This window comes from Aspergillus lucknowensis (assembly GCF_044049455.1).
Source record: "Aspergillus lucknowensis strain CBS 449.75 chromosome Unknown BJX67scaffold_35, whole genome shotgun sequence".
Taxonomy (NCBI): domain Eukaryota; kingdom Fungi; phylum Ascomycota; class Eurotiomycetes; order Eurotiales; family Aspergillaceae; genus Aspergillus; species Aspergillus lucknowensis.
In genome coordinates this window covers 226908-241721 of record NW_027263579.1, presented here as the reverse complement: position 1 = coordinate 241721, position 14814 = coordinate 226908, and the positions used below count along the sequence as shown (strand labels likewise).

Here is a 14814-nt window from a genome sequence, read left to right as displayed (position 1 = left end):
CGAGAGCACAGTCCATCGCGAGAGAGTCGGAGAGATACATCCAAGATCCCTCCTCTCTTCAGCAAATCAGCGATTTTGCCGTTTCCAGCGCACCTGTTCTGAAAACTTGAGGAGTCTTTTCCTGCCTTGGTTCGTTTCGTCGGCCAATAATAATGGCTCTTTGTGACCCCCCGGCTCGCTGCATGTTTCCGCTTTCCGGTGATCTACTGGAGCGATGACAGGTCCAACACCGCCATGGCATTCTTCCCCAGTGCGGACCCGCCACTGGAATAACTTATATGTACCGGGTCGGAAGTTTTTGTTCCTGCTCTCAAGATTGAGGAAGCGGAAACATGAGACAGATGATCTCCACCCACGATGGCAGCACGGGCTCTCTCGAATCTTCTTATTGCACGACAGGATCTTCTTGTATGTGCTGCCTTGCCCTGTCTGGTTTGATGATAATTGATCCTGATAGTGCGGCCTCTAGGATCCAAGCAACGATCCAAACGTTGGGTCTTCGAGGGGAAATGCATCGTCAACGACATCTGACGCGATAGACAGTCTTACCGGCGGAGGAGGGGACTCAACCTCTCTCTCATCCCTTTTGTCCACATTGCTTCCTGCGTTGCTGCTTGCAACTCTTTGGTTCTCGCTTTTTCTCGTCTTCCGTCGAACACAGCTGCGATGGTATGCTCCGAGGAGCCATTTGCCTTGCTGGCATCAGTAGTATGTTTCCGTCATCAAACACCTCATGCTCTTGAACCAGCTGCTAAGAGAAGCTTCTGCAGTGAAAGGAGTCCCCAGCTACCCACCGGCTGGGTAAACTGGTTTGGACATTTCCTTAAGATCTCCGACTCCCACGTCCTCAACCACCATTCTATGGATGGATACCTTTTCCTACGCTTTTTACGAGTCTTGTGTTCTACTTTCTTCTTCGGATGCCTGATTACCTGGCCGGTCCTTCTCCCTATCCATGCAACAGGTGGCGTGGGGAACACCGAGCTTGATGCTCTTAGCTTCAGCAATGTGAAGAACCCCAAACGTTATTATGCTCATGCACTTATGGCATGCGTGTACTTCAGTAAGTGGATTTAAACATTGAAAAATCCGTGGCCGCTAACTCTTGCGTAGCCTTTGTGTTCTACACTGTCACGAGGGAGAGTATGTTCTACGCCAACTTACGACAGGCTTATCTCAACTCACCTGCGTATGCCCACCGGATATCTTCGAGAACAGTACTCTTCATGTCGGTTCCGGAAGACTATAAAAGTGAAAAGAAACTCAAACAAGTATTTGGTGACTCTATTCGCCAAATATGGATTACGACCGACTGTAAGGAGCTGGAGAAGAAGGTTCAAGAGAGGAACAAGTTCGCCCACCGCTTAGAGAGGCTGGAGACAAAATTGATTCGATCAGCAAACTCTGTGCGCTTGAAGCTTCTGAAAGCTGGAAAAAATATTCCTTGTTCCGAATGTGCTGACTGCGAACCAAGCGATCCAGTTCTGTCTGACAAGATTCGACGGCCAACTCACCGTCTCAAACTTTTTGGAGAAAAGGTTGACTCAATCCGCTGGCTTCGAGAGGAGATTGTGAAGATAACAAAGGAGATCGAGGAGTTGCAAGACAAGCACCGAAACGGGCACGCGAAACATCTGTCCGCAATCTTCATTGAGTTCCACTCTCAGTCTGATGCCCAAATCGCCCTGCAAACCCTCTCTCACCACCAGCCGCTTCACATGACCCCTCGCTTCACTGGCATATCTCCTGATGAAGTCGTTTGGTCTACGTTGAATCTGAGTTGGTGGCAGCGCATTGTGCGGAGATTTCTTATCCAAGGTGGAATTGCAGCAATGATCATATTTTGGTCAATCCCATCAGCTCTTGTTGGTGCTATCTCCAATATTACCTACCTCACAACTGAAATCCCGTTCTTGGGTTTCATTGACAAGCTCCCTAGTGTGATCAAGGGGGTAATCGCAGGGTTACTTCCAGCTGCAGCCCTCGTTCTCTTGATGTCCCTTGTTCCAATTATTTGCCGCTGTATGGCCCCAAAGCTCCGTCTATGCATAAAGTTACTAACGTTATTCCCTAGTCTGTGCTAGGCGCGCTGGCGTTCCTTCTGCAGCTCGCGTTGAACTCTTCACCCAAAACGCCCACTTCTTCTTCCAGGTTGTTCAGGTATTCTTGGTGACCACGTTGACCTCCGCAGCCTCTGCAGCGACTGCGCAAATTTTACAAGATCCTCTATCAGCCAAGGACCTTTTGGCCGAAAATTTACCAAAAGCCACCAACTTCTACATCTCATACTTCCTCCTGCAGGGACTAAGCATTAGCTCCCTAGCCGTCGTGCAGATCATGAGCGTCCTTGTCTTCAAGTTCGTAACCACGTTCTTTGACGGCTCACCCCGACGCCTTTATGAGCGCTGGGCTGCCCTCAGCACCCTAAGCTGGGGCAATGTATTTCCCGTCTTCACAAACATGGGCGTAATAGGTGCGCTCCTCCCCAATTAAAACTCTCCGTACGCCAACAAGAGACTTATCATCCACAGGTTTAACATACTCCTGCATTGCCCCCTTGATCCTCGGCTTCTGCTTCATAGGTCTCTACCTCGTTTACCAAGCCTACCGCTACAACTTCCTCTTCGTCTACGATATTCGCATCGACACAAAGGGCCTCGTCTACCCACGGGCGCTCCAACACCTTCTTACTGGCGTCTACCTGGCAGAAATCTGCATGATCGGCCTCTTCGCAATCAAATCTGCCATTGGGCCCCTCCTTATAATGGTCCTCTTCACAGTCCTCACAGTCCTCGCCCACATAAGTCTCAACGACGCCCTCGCTCCACTAAACAGCTTCCTCCCGCGCACCCTAGACGTTGAGGAGGAAATGCAACAAGCCAAAGAAGAAGAACAGGCCCTCCTCCAATCCCTCGAAACAAGCAGGTGGGAAGCAGCCATCAAATGGTTCCACCCGAACCTGTATCGCGATTTCGCGGCGTTACGCCGCAAGGTCCGTCGCGACCATGTCGAGATCAACTATTCCGAGGAGGAGAGGAGGAATGCGTACTTCGAGCCGTGCATTACGAGTCGCACGCCGACGATCTGGATCCCGAGGGATAAATGGGGGGTTAGTCAGTTTGAGATTGAGGAGACGGATCCCAGTATCCCGATTACGGATGAAGGCGCGCATCTGGATGAGAAGAATAAGATTGTTTGGGATAAGTTTGATCCGAACTTGCCGCTTTGGGAGTTGAAGACGTTGTATTAGAGGGGGTGCGTATCAGTTTGTGGATCAGTTGACGGATAACTTTGGTCTGTGGTCGTCACTACTTCAACGGTTATGGTTAGGCGTTTCCTCTTGGTGGTCTAAGTTCTTGCATGACTCGAATTATGAGAAGATAAAATCTTAGGTAGCCGTCTTATTCTAAACACGACGTATAACCAAGTAACGTTTCAATATGCCACCGCCGCGTTCCAAGGGGTACGGGCGTGAAAGGCCAATTCTTCGAGAAAGCTGAGGGCTGGTCTCTGGTAATATGTACATCGAAAGGGAAATAAAGAAAAGGGAACAATTCCCCATTCAGGTGGCTTTGGGAAGTGCTCCCTTCCACAGTGTAACCCATGTCAACGGAACCGAGTACGGGACACCTGAACTAGTTAAACATTCAGAGTGAAGTTCGCGGTATTCGCGGTGCCGTTGACACGGGGATAGAACTCGAACATAAACAGCGAGGACTCTCCCGCGGCGACAACCGCGTCGATGGCAGCAGCGGTGATGATGACGTTTTCATCGTCCCAGCTCCAGTGGCTGCTGTAGGTCTAGAGAGGAGGGAAAAGAATGAAGTGCGTTAGTAAGTGACCTGGGCTGAACTAGGTAACAATAGGGGTTAGTTAGGGGTTGGATGTGGAGGCTTACAGCGCGAGCTTGCTGAAGAGGGCCCAGGTATTGAGTCCAGTCGTCGAATAGGTACGTGCCAGATCTCGAGATGGCTTTTACGGCAGCGGGCTTGGAGAGGCCCTTCCAGGTGATGGGGATGGAGAGGTCAGCGCCTGCGACGTCTGAGGCTATCGCGTCGGTAGTCTTAAGGACCGGGTTGTCCCATTGAACGATTTCGAGAGTGGGAGAGGCGACGCCGCCGTCGAACTCGAGGGTTAGGGTATCGACGACGCCGGTGGGTGTGGAAGCTGTCAACTTGGTTGCGAGATACTTCGCGGAGAAGATGATGCTCTCGCCAGATACGGAGTAGTCGGAGCCACTTTCTAGGACGGTGCCGGCAGAATCGGTGATCGAGGCCAGAGTGTTGCCGTTGAAGAGGTATGGGAGGGTCTGGCTGGTAACTTGGGTGCCAGCGCGGTGGAAGATGTACGCAGAGGAGAACTGTTCCGCGGCTGCAGCGTCTTCGGTGCTGTCTGGCAGACTGCTTGATGTCTCTTCTGTGGTACCGATGATGAGCTGGAGGGTAGTAGGGTCACGCCATTCGCCTGTTGTGCGGTCGAGTTGGTCCTCGCCGTTGTCCCACAAGAAGGTGGGGATGCCGTGCTGGGCGGCGACGTGTTGGAGATGGTCGAAGTATTTCCAGCGAGCAGCGGGTTCGGTGTTCGTGGATGATGCATCATATTCACCGAGGATCAGTGGGACGTCGGTGAAGTTGCCGCGAAGGAGCTCGAAATCGGTGGTGAGGGTGTCTTTGTCGCTGTCGGATCCCCAGATCGTTTTGCCCCTATTGAAAGATATAAGTTGGACGAAAAGTAGCGGGATTAACAGCCGTAGTTCTTACCATGCACTAAAGATGAAGTCATCTGTGGAGTGGCGTCAGTAATGGCTTCCACCTCAGGGCGAAACACTTACAAGGGCTATAGTAATGGAACTGAATGGCCCAGGGATTTGTGATGTTGGCCGGAACCTCAAACCACTGCGAGGTCTTAATGCTGTCCTCCCCACCTCCAACAAGGTTAACAACACGCTGAGAGTTGAAGCCACCAGCATCGGCAATGGCCTGGAGGAAGATGCTGTTCAGCTTGTTGATCTCCGCACCGTCTTCGGCGGTGTTCGCTGGGGGCTCGTTGATTGACTCGAAAGCAACCATACTGGACTTGCACGCCAATGTCGTTCCAATCTGATACCAGAGCCTGTAGAACTTCTCCTCAATCATCGTGATATTGGCTCCGGCGGCAGTGACATCGGCCCATTCCCAGGAATCTGTTTTTGGGGGTCTCGATTAGACAAGTCGATGGAGAGAATATGGGAGGCATGGAATCACGGCTCACCATGGTGAACATTCACGATGGCATACAGGTCGCGCTCGGTAATCAAATCCAGAACATCGGAGACCCTTTGCAGCCATTTTGGATCGACCGTCCAGTCGGGAGAGCTTCCCGTGAAATGATGAGTCCATGTTACTATACCATTGTCAGCAGAGTCCGCGAGCTGGGTGATGGATGGCACTTACCTGGAAGGCGGATGCTGTTGAAACCCGACTCTTTGACCACGTCCAAGGTTGCTCCATCTATAGGAGCATTGTTCCAAGAACCTTCATCTGGAGTGGCATCCAGAGTATTTCCCACATTCCAGCCGGGATGCAGAGCCGCAACGAAGTCCTCGGCGGTGATGGGATCGAAAGTTCCTGGGCAGTCTTGGGAATACGCCGCAGGGAGAGAAGCGACAATCGTCGCAATGGCGAGCAATCTCTGCATAGTGACCTTTCAGTGCTGCAAGATCCAGAAAGCTTGATGAAAGAGAGATTTGTGTGGATTTCCCGGCGGGGGAGACCAAGTATTTCAGTCAGAAGCTCCGGAGATTCTCCATCCGTTTGAGGTGACTAGTGGCTTGAATATTTCCGATTGCGTGAGATGCAGATCCGAGTGTGTCAAGGAGATTATTGCCGGCGCAGGGATCTGAAACAGAAATGGCCGAGTGGGAAGATATCATCCGAACAGTTCTTCAAACCACGGACCAGCGGACCGTTGAGCATAGCGGGCAGAAGTCAGAGCCATCACTTCTCCATTGATAGCCCACAACTCGAAGAATAGTGGGAAGTCGGAGAGAATGGCCAGGAAGCACTCCCGTCAAATCATGACAGAGTTGAATGTACTTCCTCCAACGAGAGCATTGATGGACAGGATGAGGTCAACTTTCAGCTGAGGCGGTCCTTCCCTGGCCAAGACTCCAGGCGCCGCACCCATCCCCCAGGTATGGGGCGAGGATTTCGAGATGATGGATACGAGGTCCCCGCAGTGATCGTCCTGGTGGCCCCTGAGTCCAGTCCAACATCCTCAAAAGATGCCTCGCCTTGGGGTATACTGCGCGTTGTCGGCTCTCCCGGCTGTTGTTGTGGACGCGAGAACTTATTCTTCTCACCACGACCCCAACGACGAAGACCTCCCCGGCCATAGTGATCAATACCAAGTCACAGCCCCCAGCGGGCTCGGATGCCAGGTCGCAGATTGGGAAGCGATCCCATGGCGCAACCCAGATCGAAGCGGAACAGACGACGGCTCACTCTGGACAGGCGAAACAACAGTCCACATCAGTCGATATACCGCCGAGCAGAACGAGGGCCCCAAGACGGTGTGCAATGGCACCTTCTATCTCCCGACCGTTCTTTGGATAGGGCCTTACCTCCAAGGCGAGAACGGGACCGGGAACAACTTTGCATTGGGCATGGTGGCCTTCGAAACAAATAGCACCGACAAGTCAGATGTTTGGCATGCCTATCGTCCCTGTACGCAGGACTATCTTGATGAAGAACCCCCTGCCGATGTCTGGTTTCCCTACGACTCTGCCCTTGAATTCAAAGCCGGAGTTCACTATAGCGACTCGTCCCCGGGTGATAACACCACCATCGGACTGCGCCTGACGCCAACCTCGCCAGGAGCTGTATCGTTCAACGGCACATTCAACGACGTCAAAGAGTCAGAAGAATACTACGGGATGGGTGAATCCGGCCTCTATTTCTTCTCATTCAGTTCCAAAACTGACCTTAATTGCACACGAGTCGCTGAGGGAACGGACAATTGGCCCCCCCCAAATGGCGCAGTCGCCCAGATACAGCCTGGATCTCCTGTCAATGGTACTCTCTCGAACAACACCGTCAGCCTACATATCTCGTCAACAGACACATACCGGTTGGTACAGGGCATTGAATCGCCAGAGCCGGTCGTAACGAACGTTGGCGATGGGCGGACCGATATCCAGGTTTCCTTCAGCGGACGCTTTGACTCGCGTAATTCATCGCAAAGCCTGGTCATCAACACGACAGGTGACACGGTCATAACGTTCTCGCTTGGATACAGACAATTTCCGTCTACCTCATTGCTCTCTGCCGTTTTGGGACTTGCTGTCCTTTGCGTTTTCCTCTGACTGCTGGCAGTATAACGGATATGAATCTTTGGATTGTTTTTTAGCGCGATTGAAATGATTACCAACTTATTCCAGTCTAGATTTAATGCGAAGTATATTTCTCGGAGTATAGATTCAGATGTCCAGTATATGGCAGTTTCATCTGCTGGTACAAAAATAAGAGTCAGGGACAGGAACCCTGAAAATCATCAACAGAAGTTCACACCTTCCACTCTCGAGGTTCATCTGGTCGACGGCGACGCTGACGAACAATTTGAAGGCAGCCAGTAATATTCCATCCTTGAGCATGCCTGATTTCTGGAGAACCGGAACAGCTTGTTCCTCAACCCAGTGACGAAGTTCATCAACAAGTAAATTAATTCTTCGGATCCCCCACATCCAGTTCATCTATTTTCTCTGCCATAAAAAGGCGCGATCAGCGGGATTGACTGTCAGAGCCGGCTCTGGGCCGTGGTGGATTAGGAAAGGCGGGTTCGAATTGGATTCTGAATTGTGAGCTTCCGGCGACTTGAGATGCAGAGAAAACGTGATCCGGAAGGGATTTTGCCTCATTTATCGGGCTCCGAAGATCCCATACACAGATGAGCCATCATGAAAGCATGAAACTTAGAGATGGATAGGTGGATCGTATTCGTGGCGATAGGTGATAGTAAGATACATTAATAATGCGCCAGTTTCCCAGGCGTCTATATAACCGTACAAAAATAGAGTCAATCATCCATGGTCATTTCATCATCAAAGCCTAGTAGATAGGCGCCGGATCATTAGCATCGCATCTCGAGAGTGCATACAGGCCCCCTGCAGCTCCAAGAGATCGGTGTTTACATGACTATGCAGTCCTTGTTCCTCTCCCTCCCCCGTTCCGGATACCTGCTATGCGGGTTCCTTGAGTATGGGCTTCTTGGAGGTGCATCTATAATATTAGGGCTGCGTTGCGGGGGTGAATATGCCGGGCTTTTGGCAGCTTGTTCGTATGAAGGCGGTGGACCATCGTCCTGATCTCCATGCGTCGGACCGCTAACTTCAAAGTGGGGTTGGGAACGGTGCCCATAAGATTGACGTTGCCGCGAGAAACGGTTTACCGTCGAGGAATCTGGGGCTGCCCTGAGATTGGCTTCGCTTTGTGAGCGTACATGGGCCTGTCCCGGCTGTCGCTGCTCCTCCTCTTGGTACTGAAGAGAAAGCGCATACGCGTAGTCCGCGTCCGCTTGTTCTTGGGCAGAGAGCGTCGTCGTTGTATGTGTTGAGGCGTCATGACTTGACGTCCGCGGACCAGAGGGGTCAGCTTCTCGAGTACGCTGGCTAACAAGCCGAAAGTCACCGGCGTAGAAGCCCGCGTTGGACCCAGTTACGTCAACCAGACTTTCCCAAACGACTTCGGCGTGATTGGAATAGCCCGCATCGGTGACGAGGGTGAAGAGTTGTTGGAGTTGTGGATGTTTGTAGAGGGTAGAAAAATGATCATTGCGGAACAGAATCGAAAGAGAGCCGGGCGGAAGCACTTTCACCAACTGATCAAGTCCAAACGTGCTCAGCTGGGTCGCGTTGTCAACATCTGCAAATTCCTGGACCGCTTGAATGTCCGCCATGACTCTTTCCTCCTCTGTGTTCAAGGTAGCTCCCTGGAAGACTCGGTCCTCAAGCTCTTGCTTGCGGAATGGGAGGAGTTGGATATCTTCATGGTACTGGCCGATCCGCTCCAATGCCGAACTAGCATCCGCAGACGGGGATGCGATCCAACCGTGCACTAGTGGTACGCCAAATGTACTATAAAACTTGATATCCTCAGTCTGGAGGAAGGTCCCGGCCATTTCATTTGATTCCTAAACAGGTTAGCATTGGGTGTTTTCTTAGATTAGATTGAGGGCTTACCAGAGTGAGGCGTGGATTAACGTTCATTCCCGTGTGTAACATAGTCAAAAATCGGCTCAGAGCTTCGATGTCAGGAAGTTCGTCGTCAGGGCCCAACCGAGTCGTCAACTCGTCAAATAGCGCCTCAATCAACAAGCCCAATGAAATTTGCTCCCTCGTTCGTAAAGCCCTTACAATGGGAGGTTGAGAACTTTGGCCTGCTGCACGTAGGACGAGGGCGTTCACCAATGCTAAAAGCGGGCACGGTCCATTCTTGTTCTGAACTAATATCGGGGACTCGCGTAACGTTCCCGTAGCATCCTTCCAGCTGATATGTCTAATTGAGTATGTCTCTGACCGCTTCTCCTGCTGCTGTTTCGCATCACCATCAGAAATCGCTGTATGACGGGAATGTAAAAAGGCAGCAGATGGATTGTGTGACTCGGGCTCGCGCGGGGGGCCCGAAATCGCGGATGCACCAGCAGTAGCCGCAGTGACCCCCTTTGCATTGTCCGATATTTCCCCATCGGGAGCCTCGTCAAAGTCGATCAGAACATGGGACGATCCGGTGGTGGCTGTAGAAAGGGTTCCTGGAGTGCTTGTTCTGGGTTGCGGAGACAACCGCTGGGGATGGGCGTGGAGTTGCACATGTTCCCCATCGCCAAAAACTGAATGAAGTTCTTGAGAATCAATGATTGAGACCCCTGTTTCCTGAGCGCTCATTCCCGGTCCTTGAGGTCGCTGTGCTGTTGAAAGGCTAGGCTCATTAGCCCACGGGGACTCGGATTCCGGTGGCTGATCGAAGAGGGATAAGCGCGCTGTCATTGGAATGTAGCCCTCGTCTAGATATGTTAGCATGCGTTGCGAGTCTTATCGAGATAACATCCGGCGCCACGGAGCTTACCTTGACCTAGCCTATCGTTGGTGCCATCCTCGGTGAGAGACGATGCGTGGGAATTCCTATCACCCCACGTGGTTTTATCATACTGGGAAGCCTTCAGAAATGGATTGTTCGACTGTAGTTGAGGAGGTTCGTGGCCCAAATACTCCCAATCAGATGTATCCGTGGCCCTTTGATTCGGCTGCGACTCATTTGCAGCCATCCTTCGTTGAGTGCCAGCAAGAACGATCGGAGGGACGCGATCTCCCTTCCTATTATCAGACAGCGCCTCATCATGCATGCCGCTGTTTGAGTCCGGTTGGTTTGGTCGATTCGGCGTGTCTCGGCTCTGGCTGGGGTTCTCCACAAGCTCGTCCGCCCAAGGATTCGGGACATCCGTAGACGAGGTCCGAATCGGGGACTTCTGCGCCTGCTCCAAGGACATCAGGTCGAATGCCGGGGACGTATTCAGGTCGGGTGAGAAGACCGATTCCTTCGATGGGATGCGGCGAGGGTGAGGGGAGCTCTGAGCTCTGCTGGGACGTGTTAGGCGCTTGGGGGAGGGTGATGAGACAGAAAGGGACGTCGGGGAAGTTCGCGAAATCGACAAGTGCGGTTCAAAGCGGGCATTCCCTAGACTCAGGTTGTGAAGGTGCGGAGGAGCACGTTTGCGCAGGACCATGAAGGCAGATAATTGGAACTGTTGGATGTGGTGGTTCTCGGGCAAAGGGTGAAACGCCAGGCACGCTCAAGGACCAATAAAACACACGTCGGAAGGAGTCTCGCTGTTGGACCAGGGCGAAGTAATTAGAGAAATCCACAAAGGTATGCAAAGGAGCAATCTGGCGCAGGTGCAATTGGAAACTCTCGCGCCTGTTGGCTATATTTAACTGGTGGCTCGAAGGGCTGAGTCGGCGCAGAAGGTGATTGCAGGCGGGAAGTTATCTGCTCCAGAAAGTGTCATCCTCGATCCAGACGCTTGTGCCATGCCGCTGCCCCTTGCCGGATATCAAGGGAAAGAGAACGGAAGGCCAACCTCAATCAGTGCCGGCATAAATACGTCAATTCAGAAGATCGGTCAGATCGCAGGCATCCAGATTCCAGCAATCCACGAGCTACCTCCATTGGCTGTGGGGGGGAGGCGGCCAACTTTCCCAAGGTTGGGTCAGCAAAGAATGGAGGCAGCGGGAACGTCATTACGTGTCGGTATTCCGATTTCTCGCAATTTTGCTGCCTGCACGGCAAATCCCAGTGTTATTCCGGTCTTGTACGGTAAAGCGGACCCTAACTTGCCCAGCCACACCCCGCCCTAGACTGAGCCACAGGTCTGCAAGAAGCATGTGACGCAACCGGACTTTTGATTCTCCAGATGTATTATGTAAGTATATCCTTATCTCGCGCTCCACTGGTCCGTGCGCATATCGCAAAGAAAAAGTTCACCAAACGGCCGGGACGGGCGCAGGCTATCTTCCTGCACTTGGACTTGCTGAAGCGCCTCGCGCTACGTGACCAGGGATATGCCTGCTTTTGCTTAACTCTGCACACCAAACCCAATCATGCACTCATCAGTCCGCCCCAACCAATTCGTCATTCTTCGGCTGCCATCCGAGACGACGAAAGTGGTTCAAATAGTCCCCAACACGTATGTGCCCAACCCAGCTGACGTGGGTCTCTCCCGTTGACATGCACTGATTCCAGGAGCTAGTTTAATCAACTGCGGCAAATTTGGAGCTTTCCCCGCAAACCAGATCATTGGACGACCATTCTATCTCACGTTCGAGATCCTCGATTCTCCAGGCGAGAATCAAAGCACCCACCTGCGCATTGTCTCGGCAGCCGAATTACATGCGGAGTCCCTGATTACGGAAGGGGAGGGCGATGATGATGTCGAAGTCAACGAGGAAGGGCTACCCCTCCGCACGAATCGCGAGATTGTCGACGACGCCTCGACTCAAAAACTGACTCTGGAAGAGATCGAAACCTTGAAGAAAGAATCGACCGGTGCGGGCAGAGACATTATCGCAAAGATATTGGAGTCACACAGCGCTTTAGACCAGAAGACAGCATTCTCGCTTGCCAAGTATACACTGCGAAAACAGAAGAAATACATGAAACGATTTACGCTATTACCCATGGACGTTAGCGCTCTGACAAATTACATGCTGGAAAGCCGGGACTCTACACCTAGGGGGATGGAGCTGCGTGACGAAATAATGAGCCTGATTGGGTCTTGGGGAAATGTGCATCATGGCGGCGATACTACATTACAGGAGACATTGTCGAAGCCGAACGGCCGTTACCTCGTGATAGACGAAACGGGAGGTTTAGTTCTTGCAGCAATGGCAGAGAGAATGGGTCTTCTCCACCCCGATGATTTGGAGGAGGAGGAGAATGGAGTTCCCGGCCAACAGCCGTCAGCACCAGACGAACAGACGGAAGAAACAACGGAAACACAAGCACAGCGAAAACAACGCCCGGCACAAATGTCTGCGGGAGGGAACACGATAACCCTCATCCACGCCAACAAACAGGCCAACACATCGCTGCTAAAATACTTCGGCTTCGACCAAAATAGCCCAGATGAATCCCACCCCCTTTTCACCCATCTAAAGACCATATCTTGGCTCCAACTACTAGATCCCAAGTCAGATCCAATTTACACCGAAGAGCCCCCTATAATTCCCGACTCAGAACTCGCAACCCTTAAGACAAACAGACGCGCGGCATACCATCGAAAACGGAATCGATGGTCTCGCGTGCAGAGCGTTGTCAACGAAGTTCGTGCAGGCGGTTATGACGGCCTCATCGTCGCAACACTGATGGATCCTGAAAGTGTCCTCCAACACGGCCTTCCTCTCTTAGCCGGCTCGGCCTCTGTGGTCATTTACTCCCCCACCATCGAACCCCTAACCCAGATCGCAGACCTCTACTCCACGGCCCGTAAAACAGCGTACATAAGCCGGAAACGAGAGCTAGAAGAGCAAAGACACCCCGGGATTGCGAACGGCCAAGACGGCGAGCACCCCGAATTATCCGCAGAGTTCCCTCTCAACCCGACCCTGTTACTCGCCCCCACGCTCGAGACAGCTAGAATACGGCATTGGCAGGTCCTCCCTGGCCGCACACATCCAATGATGTCGGGTCGGGGAGGTGCAGAAGGTTACATCTTCCATGCCGTCCGGGTTATCCCCACAACTGGGTTTATCCAGGCTGCCGGGAACCCGGGCCGCAAGAAGAGGAAGCTTACGTCTGCGCGGTCGACAGCCACGCCAGGGAGCACGAGTGCGGATGTCGAGATGAAGTCATGAATCCAACCAAAAGCATTTTGTACATTAGACCACACGGGGGGAACATGTCTGCCAACCTAGAAAGGCCTCTTTTGGGATGATGCTCGTAGGAGTTTTCTTTTCTCCAGAGCTCTCAATCAAGAACCTTCAAACCACCAAGCGAATCTAATCTACCAGTTCTGAGCACTGAGCCAACGGTATGGAGCTGTGTTGATAATGCTTTATATTCGAAATACTGTATTTGTAGTGGATTTTAATCACAGAACAACCGTCAAGTCTTCACGCTGGACACAACAAAACACAACACAGGCCCTCCAACCTAGAAGCTCTTACCCATAAACTTTCTCTTCGTGAAGCTAAGCCAGAACTATTATCGGCTCGTTAGCAAGGAGCCCCTTTATTGAATACCCTGGGCAAGGGAAACCAACCTTCGAAGGTCCAACACCACCAGGGTATAATCTCGCAAGCAACCGAATCGCAATTTCTTGTCGCACCTGAGAGAGGTATCTAGCACACAGTGCATTAGCGCCGTCCAAAGGACAGAAAAGAAGTAGAGCAGAGCACGCACGATCTCAGCGTCTCGGCATCCTGCCGATCTCGCGGGGGTTCGAAAGCCTGGTTGAGTGGAAAGGATGCATCGCCTGGGATAGCGAAGTTATCGAGCGCAACGTTGGTCAAGGCCTAATAGGTCGCAACCGTCAGATTAATCCCCCTCTATATTCGGGAATAACCAAAGAGCTCATTGCAGTGGTACTACCTTCTCTGCCTCCCGGACAGTCATCGTGGGCTTGACCTTTCCCAAGCATTCTGTGATGAACAGTGTCCCGTAGATGAGCATGCGGTCGGCGGGGCCGTTGATCTCGAAGTTGCGAAACAAGACATTGGCCCTGAATAGAGATAGGATTTCGTCCACGCAGTCGTATGACTCGTTGTCTGGCTGTATGTCGATATCGGCGCCGGGTGGTAGGCTGGGGAGGGTGTATGCGGGGCCGCGAGTGCGGGTGCGGAGGGGCAGAACTGGGAAGTTGCCTGGAGAAATGACAGAGTGGATGGGTTAGTTGAGGCTATTTGGTGCGCTTGAATGATTCAACCCTTTCAATTTGGAGAATGACTGAGAGGGAGAGGCGCATCCACTCGTACCTATTACGGGGACATCCCGGTCCTCGAGGAAGATGGAGTGGTATGCCTGCACGGCGGTTAGAAGCCAGATGAATGCATGCTCAGGCAGAAGGTAGATGAATCCAGCGAATTACCGGCATTTTAAGCAGTGTCAATGAGAGCAATTCGATCCCCGAGAGCCTGGCCAGAAGTTGAGAGTTGTGTTGGCAGGTATTGACGGCGGTGCTGCTACCTAGCGGAAGTTCGCATGTCATCACTGCAAGCAGCAGTCCAGAGCTGGCGAGGCTGGAGCTCCTTAGATTTTCCGGCGCCGAACCTCTTTACGCGCTGCTGGC

At 52.2% G+C, this 14814-nt stretch overlaps 6 protein-coding genes across 6 annotated transcripts; 3 read left to right on the top strand and 3 right to left on the bottom strand.

Moving 5' to 3' along the window:
- The first annotated feature begins 469 nt into the window (after positions 1-469).
- On the top strand, positions 470-3346 carry BJX67DRAFT_359738 (putative DUF221 domain protein). The gene is made up of 4 exons (XM_071029711.1): positions 470-1063; positions 1114-2022; positions 2075-2473; positions 2532-3346. Exons 1-4 carry the CDS (start codon positions 667-669, stop codon positions 3248-3250), a joined length of 2424 nt encoding a protein of 807 aa, XP_070884022.1. The 5' UTR covers positions 470-666; the 3' UTR covers positions 3251-3346.
- A 46-nt stretch (positions 3347-3392) lies between these two features.
- Positions 3393-6070, bottom strand: BJX67DRAFT_192420 (putative extracellular endoglucanase). Its single transcript, XM_071025352.1, has 6 exons — positions 5433-6070; positions 5251-5382; positions 4832-5182; positions 4761-4782; positions 3899-4703; positions 3393-3801 (listed from the first exon to the last, which is right to left on the bottom strand). The coding sequence occupies exons 1-6, from the start codon at positions 5674-5676 to the stop codon at positions 3640-3642; spliced, it is 1716 nt and encodes a 571-aa protein (XP_070884021.1). The 5' UTR covers positions 5677-6070; the 3' UTR covers positions 3393-3639.
- Positions 6071-6093: 23 nt separating this feature from the next.
- BJX67DRAFT_192393 (uncharacterized protein) lies at positions 6094-7411 on the top strand. The gene has a single exon (XM_071025351.1). The coding sequence runs from the start codon at positions 6263-6265 to the stop codon at positions 7340-7342; it is 1080 nt and encodes a 359-aa protein (XP_070884020.1). The 5' UTR covers positions 6094-6262; the 3' UTR covers positions 7343-7411.
- A 1732-nt stretch (positions 7412-9143) lies between these two features.
- Positions 9144-11485, bottom strand: BJX67DRAFT_359732 (uncharacterized protein). The gene is made up of 2 exons (XM_071029710.1): positions 10098-11485; positions 9144-10035 (listed from the first exon to the last, which is right to left on the bottom strand). Exons 1-2 carry the CDS (start codon positions 10753-10755, stop codon positions 9155-9157), a joined length of 1539 nt encoding a protein of 512 aa, XP_070884019.1. The 5' UTR covers positions 10756-11485; the 3' UTR covers positions 9144-9154.
- A 31-nt stretch (positions 11486-11516) lies between these two features.
- Positions 11517-13569, top strand: trm6 (tRNA 1-methyladenosine methyltransferase subunit GCD10). Its single transcript, XM_071029709.1, has 2 exons — positions 11517-11715; positions 11779-13569. Exons 1-2 carry the CDS (start codon positions 11630-11632, stop codon positions 13379-13381), a joined length of 1689 nt encoding a protein of 562 aa, XP_070884018.1. The 5' UTR covers positions 11517-11629; the 3' UTR covers positions 13382-13569.
- Positions 13570-14728, bottom strand: BJX67DRAFT_359729 (actin-related protein 2/3 complex subunit 3). Its single transcript, XM_071029708.1, has 6 exons — positions 14614-14728; positions 14501-14546; positions 14118-14389; positions 13929-14041; positions 13789-13867; positions 13570-13727 (listed from the first exon to the last, which is right to left on the bottom strand). The coding sequence occupies exons 1-6, from the start codon at positions 14617-14619 to the stop codon at positions 13680-13682; spliced, it is 564 nt and encodes a 187-aa protein (XP_070884017.1). The 5' UTR covers positions 14620-14728; the 3' UTR covers positions 13570-13679.
- Positions 14729-14814: the final 86 nt, after the last annotated feature.

Bases quoted from the DNA above. Each gene is read 5' to 3' on its own strand.
- BJX67DRAFT_359738 (XM_071029711.1), top strand. From the start codon at position 667: ATGGTATGCTCCGAGGAGCCATTTGCCTTGCTGGCATCAGTAGTATGT. The intron at 1,064-1,113 runs GTAAGTGGATTT...ACTCTTGCGTAG, and splicing joins TATGGCATGCGTGTACTTCA to CCTTTGTGTTCTACACTGTC. The intron at 2,023-2,074 runs GTATGGCCCCAA...GTTATTCCCTAG, and splicing joins TGTTCCAATTATTTGCCGCT to TCTGTGCTAGGCGCGCTGGC.
- BJX67DRAFT_192420 (XM_071025352.1), bottom strand. From the start codon at position 5,676: ATGCAGAGATTGCTCGCCATTGCGACGATTGTCGCTTCTCTCCCTGCG. The intron at 5,383-5,432 runs GTAAGTGCCATC...ACAATGGTATAG, and splicing joins CAACAGCATCCGCCTTCCAG to TAACATGGACTCATCATTTC. The intron at 5,183-5,250 runs GTGAGCCGTGAT...CCCCAAAAACAG, and splicing joins CATCGTGAATGTTCACCATG to ATTCCTGGGAATGGGCCGAT.
- BJX67DRAFT_192393 (XM_071025351.1), top strand. From the start codon at position 6,263: ATGCCTCGCCTTGGGGTATACTGCGCGTTGTCGGCTCTCCCGGCTGTT.
- BJX67DRAFT_359732 (XM_071029710.1), bottom strand. From the start codon at position 10,755: ATGGTCCTGCGCAAACGTGCTCCTCCGCACCTTCACAACCTGAGTCTA. The intron at 10,036-10,097 runs GTAAGCTCCGTG...TAACATATCTAG, and splicing joins CAACGATAGGCTAGGTCAAG to ACGAGGGCTACATTCCAATG.
- trm6 (XM_071029709.1), top strand. From the start codon at position 11,630: ATGCACTCATCAGTCCGCCCCAACCAATTCGTCATTCTTCGGCTGCCA. The intron at 11,716-11,778 runs GTATGTGCCCAA...TCCAGGAGCTAG, and splicing joins GTTCAAATAGTCCCCAACAC to TTTAATCAACTGCGGCAAAT.
- BJX67DRAFT_359729 (XM_071029708.1), bottom strand. The intron at 14,390-14,500 runs GTACGAGTGGAT...TCATTTCTCCAG, and splicing joins CCGGGATGTCCCCGTAATAG to GCAACTTCCCAGTTCTGCCC. The intron at 13,728-13,788 runs GTTGGTTTCCCT...AGCCGATAATAG, and splicing joins GTGGTGTTGGACCTTCGAAG to TTCTGGCTTAGCTTCACGAA.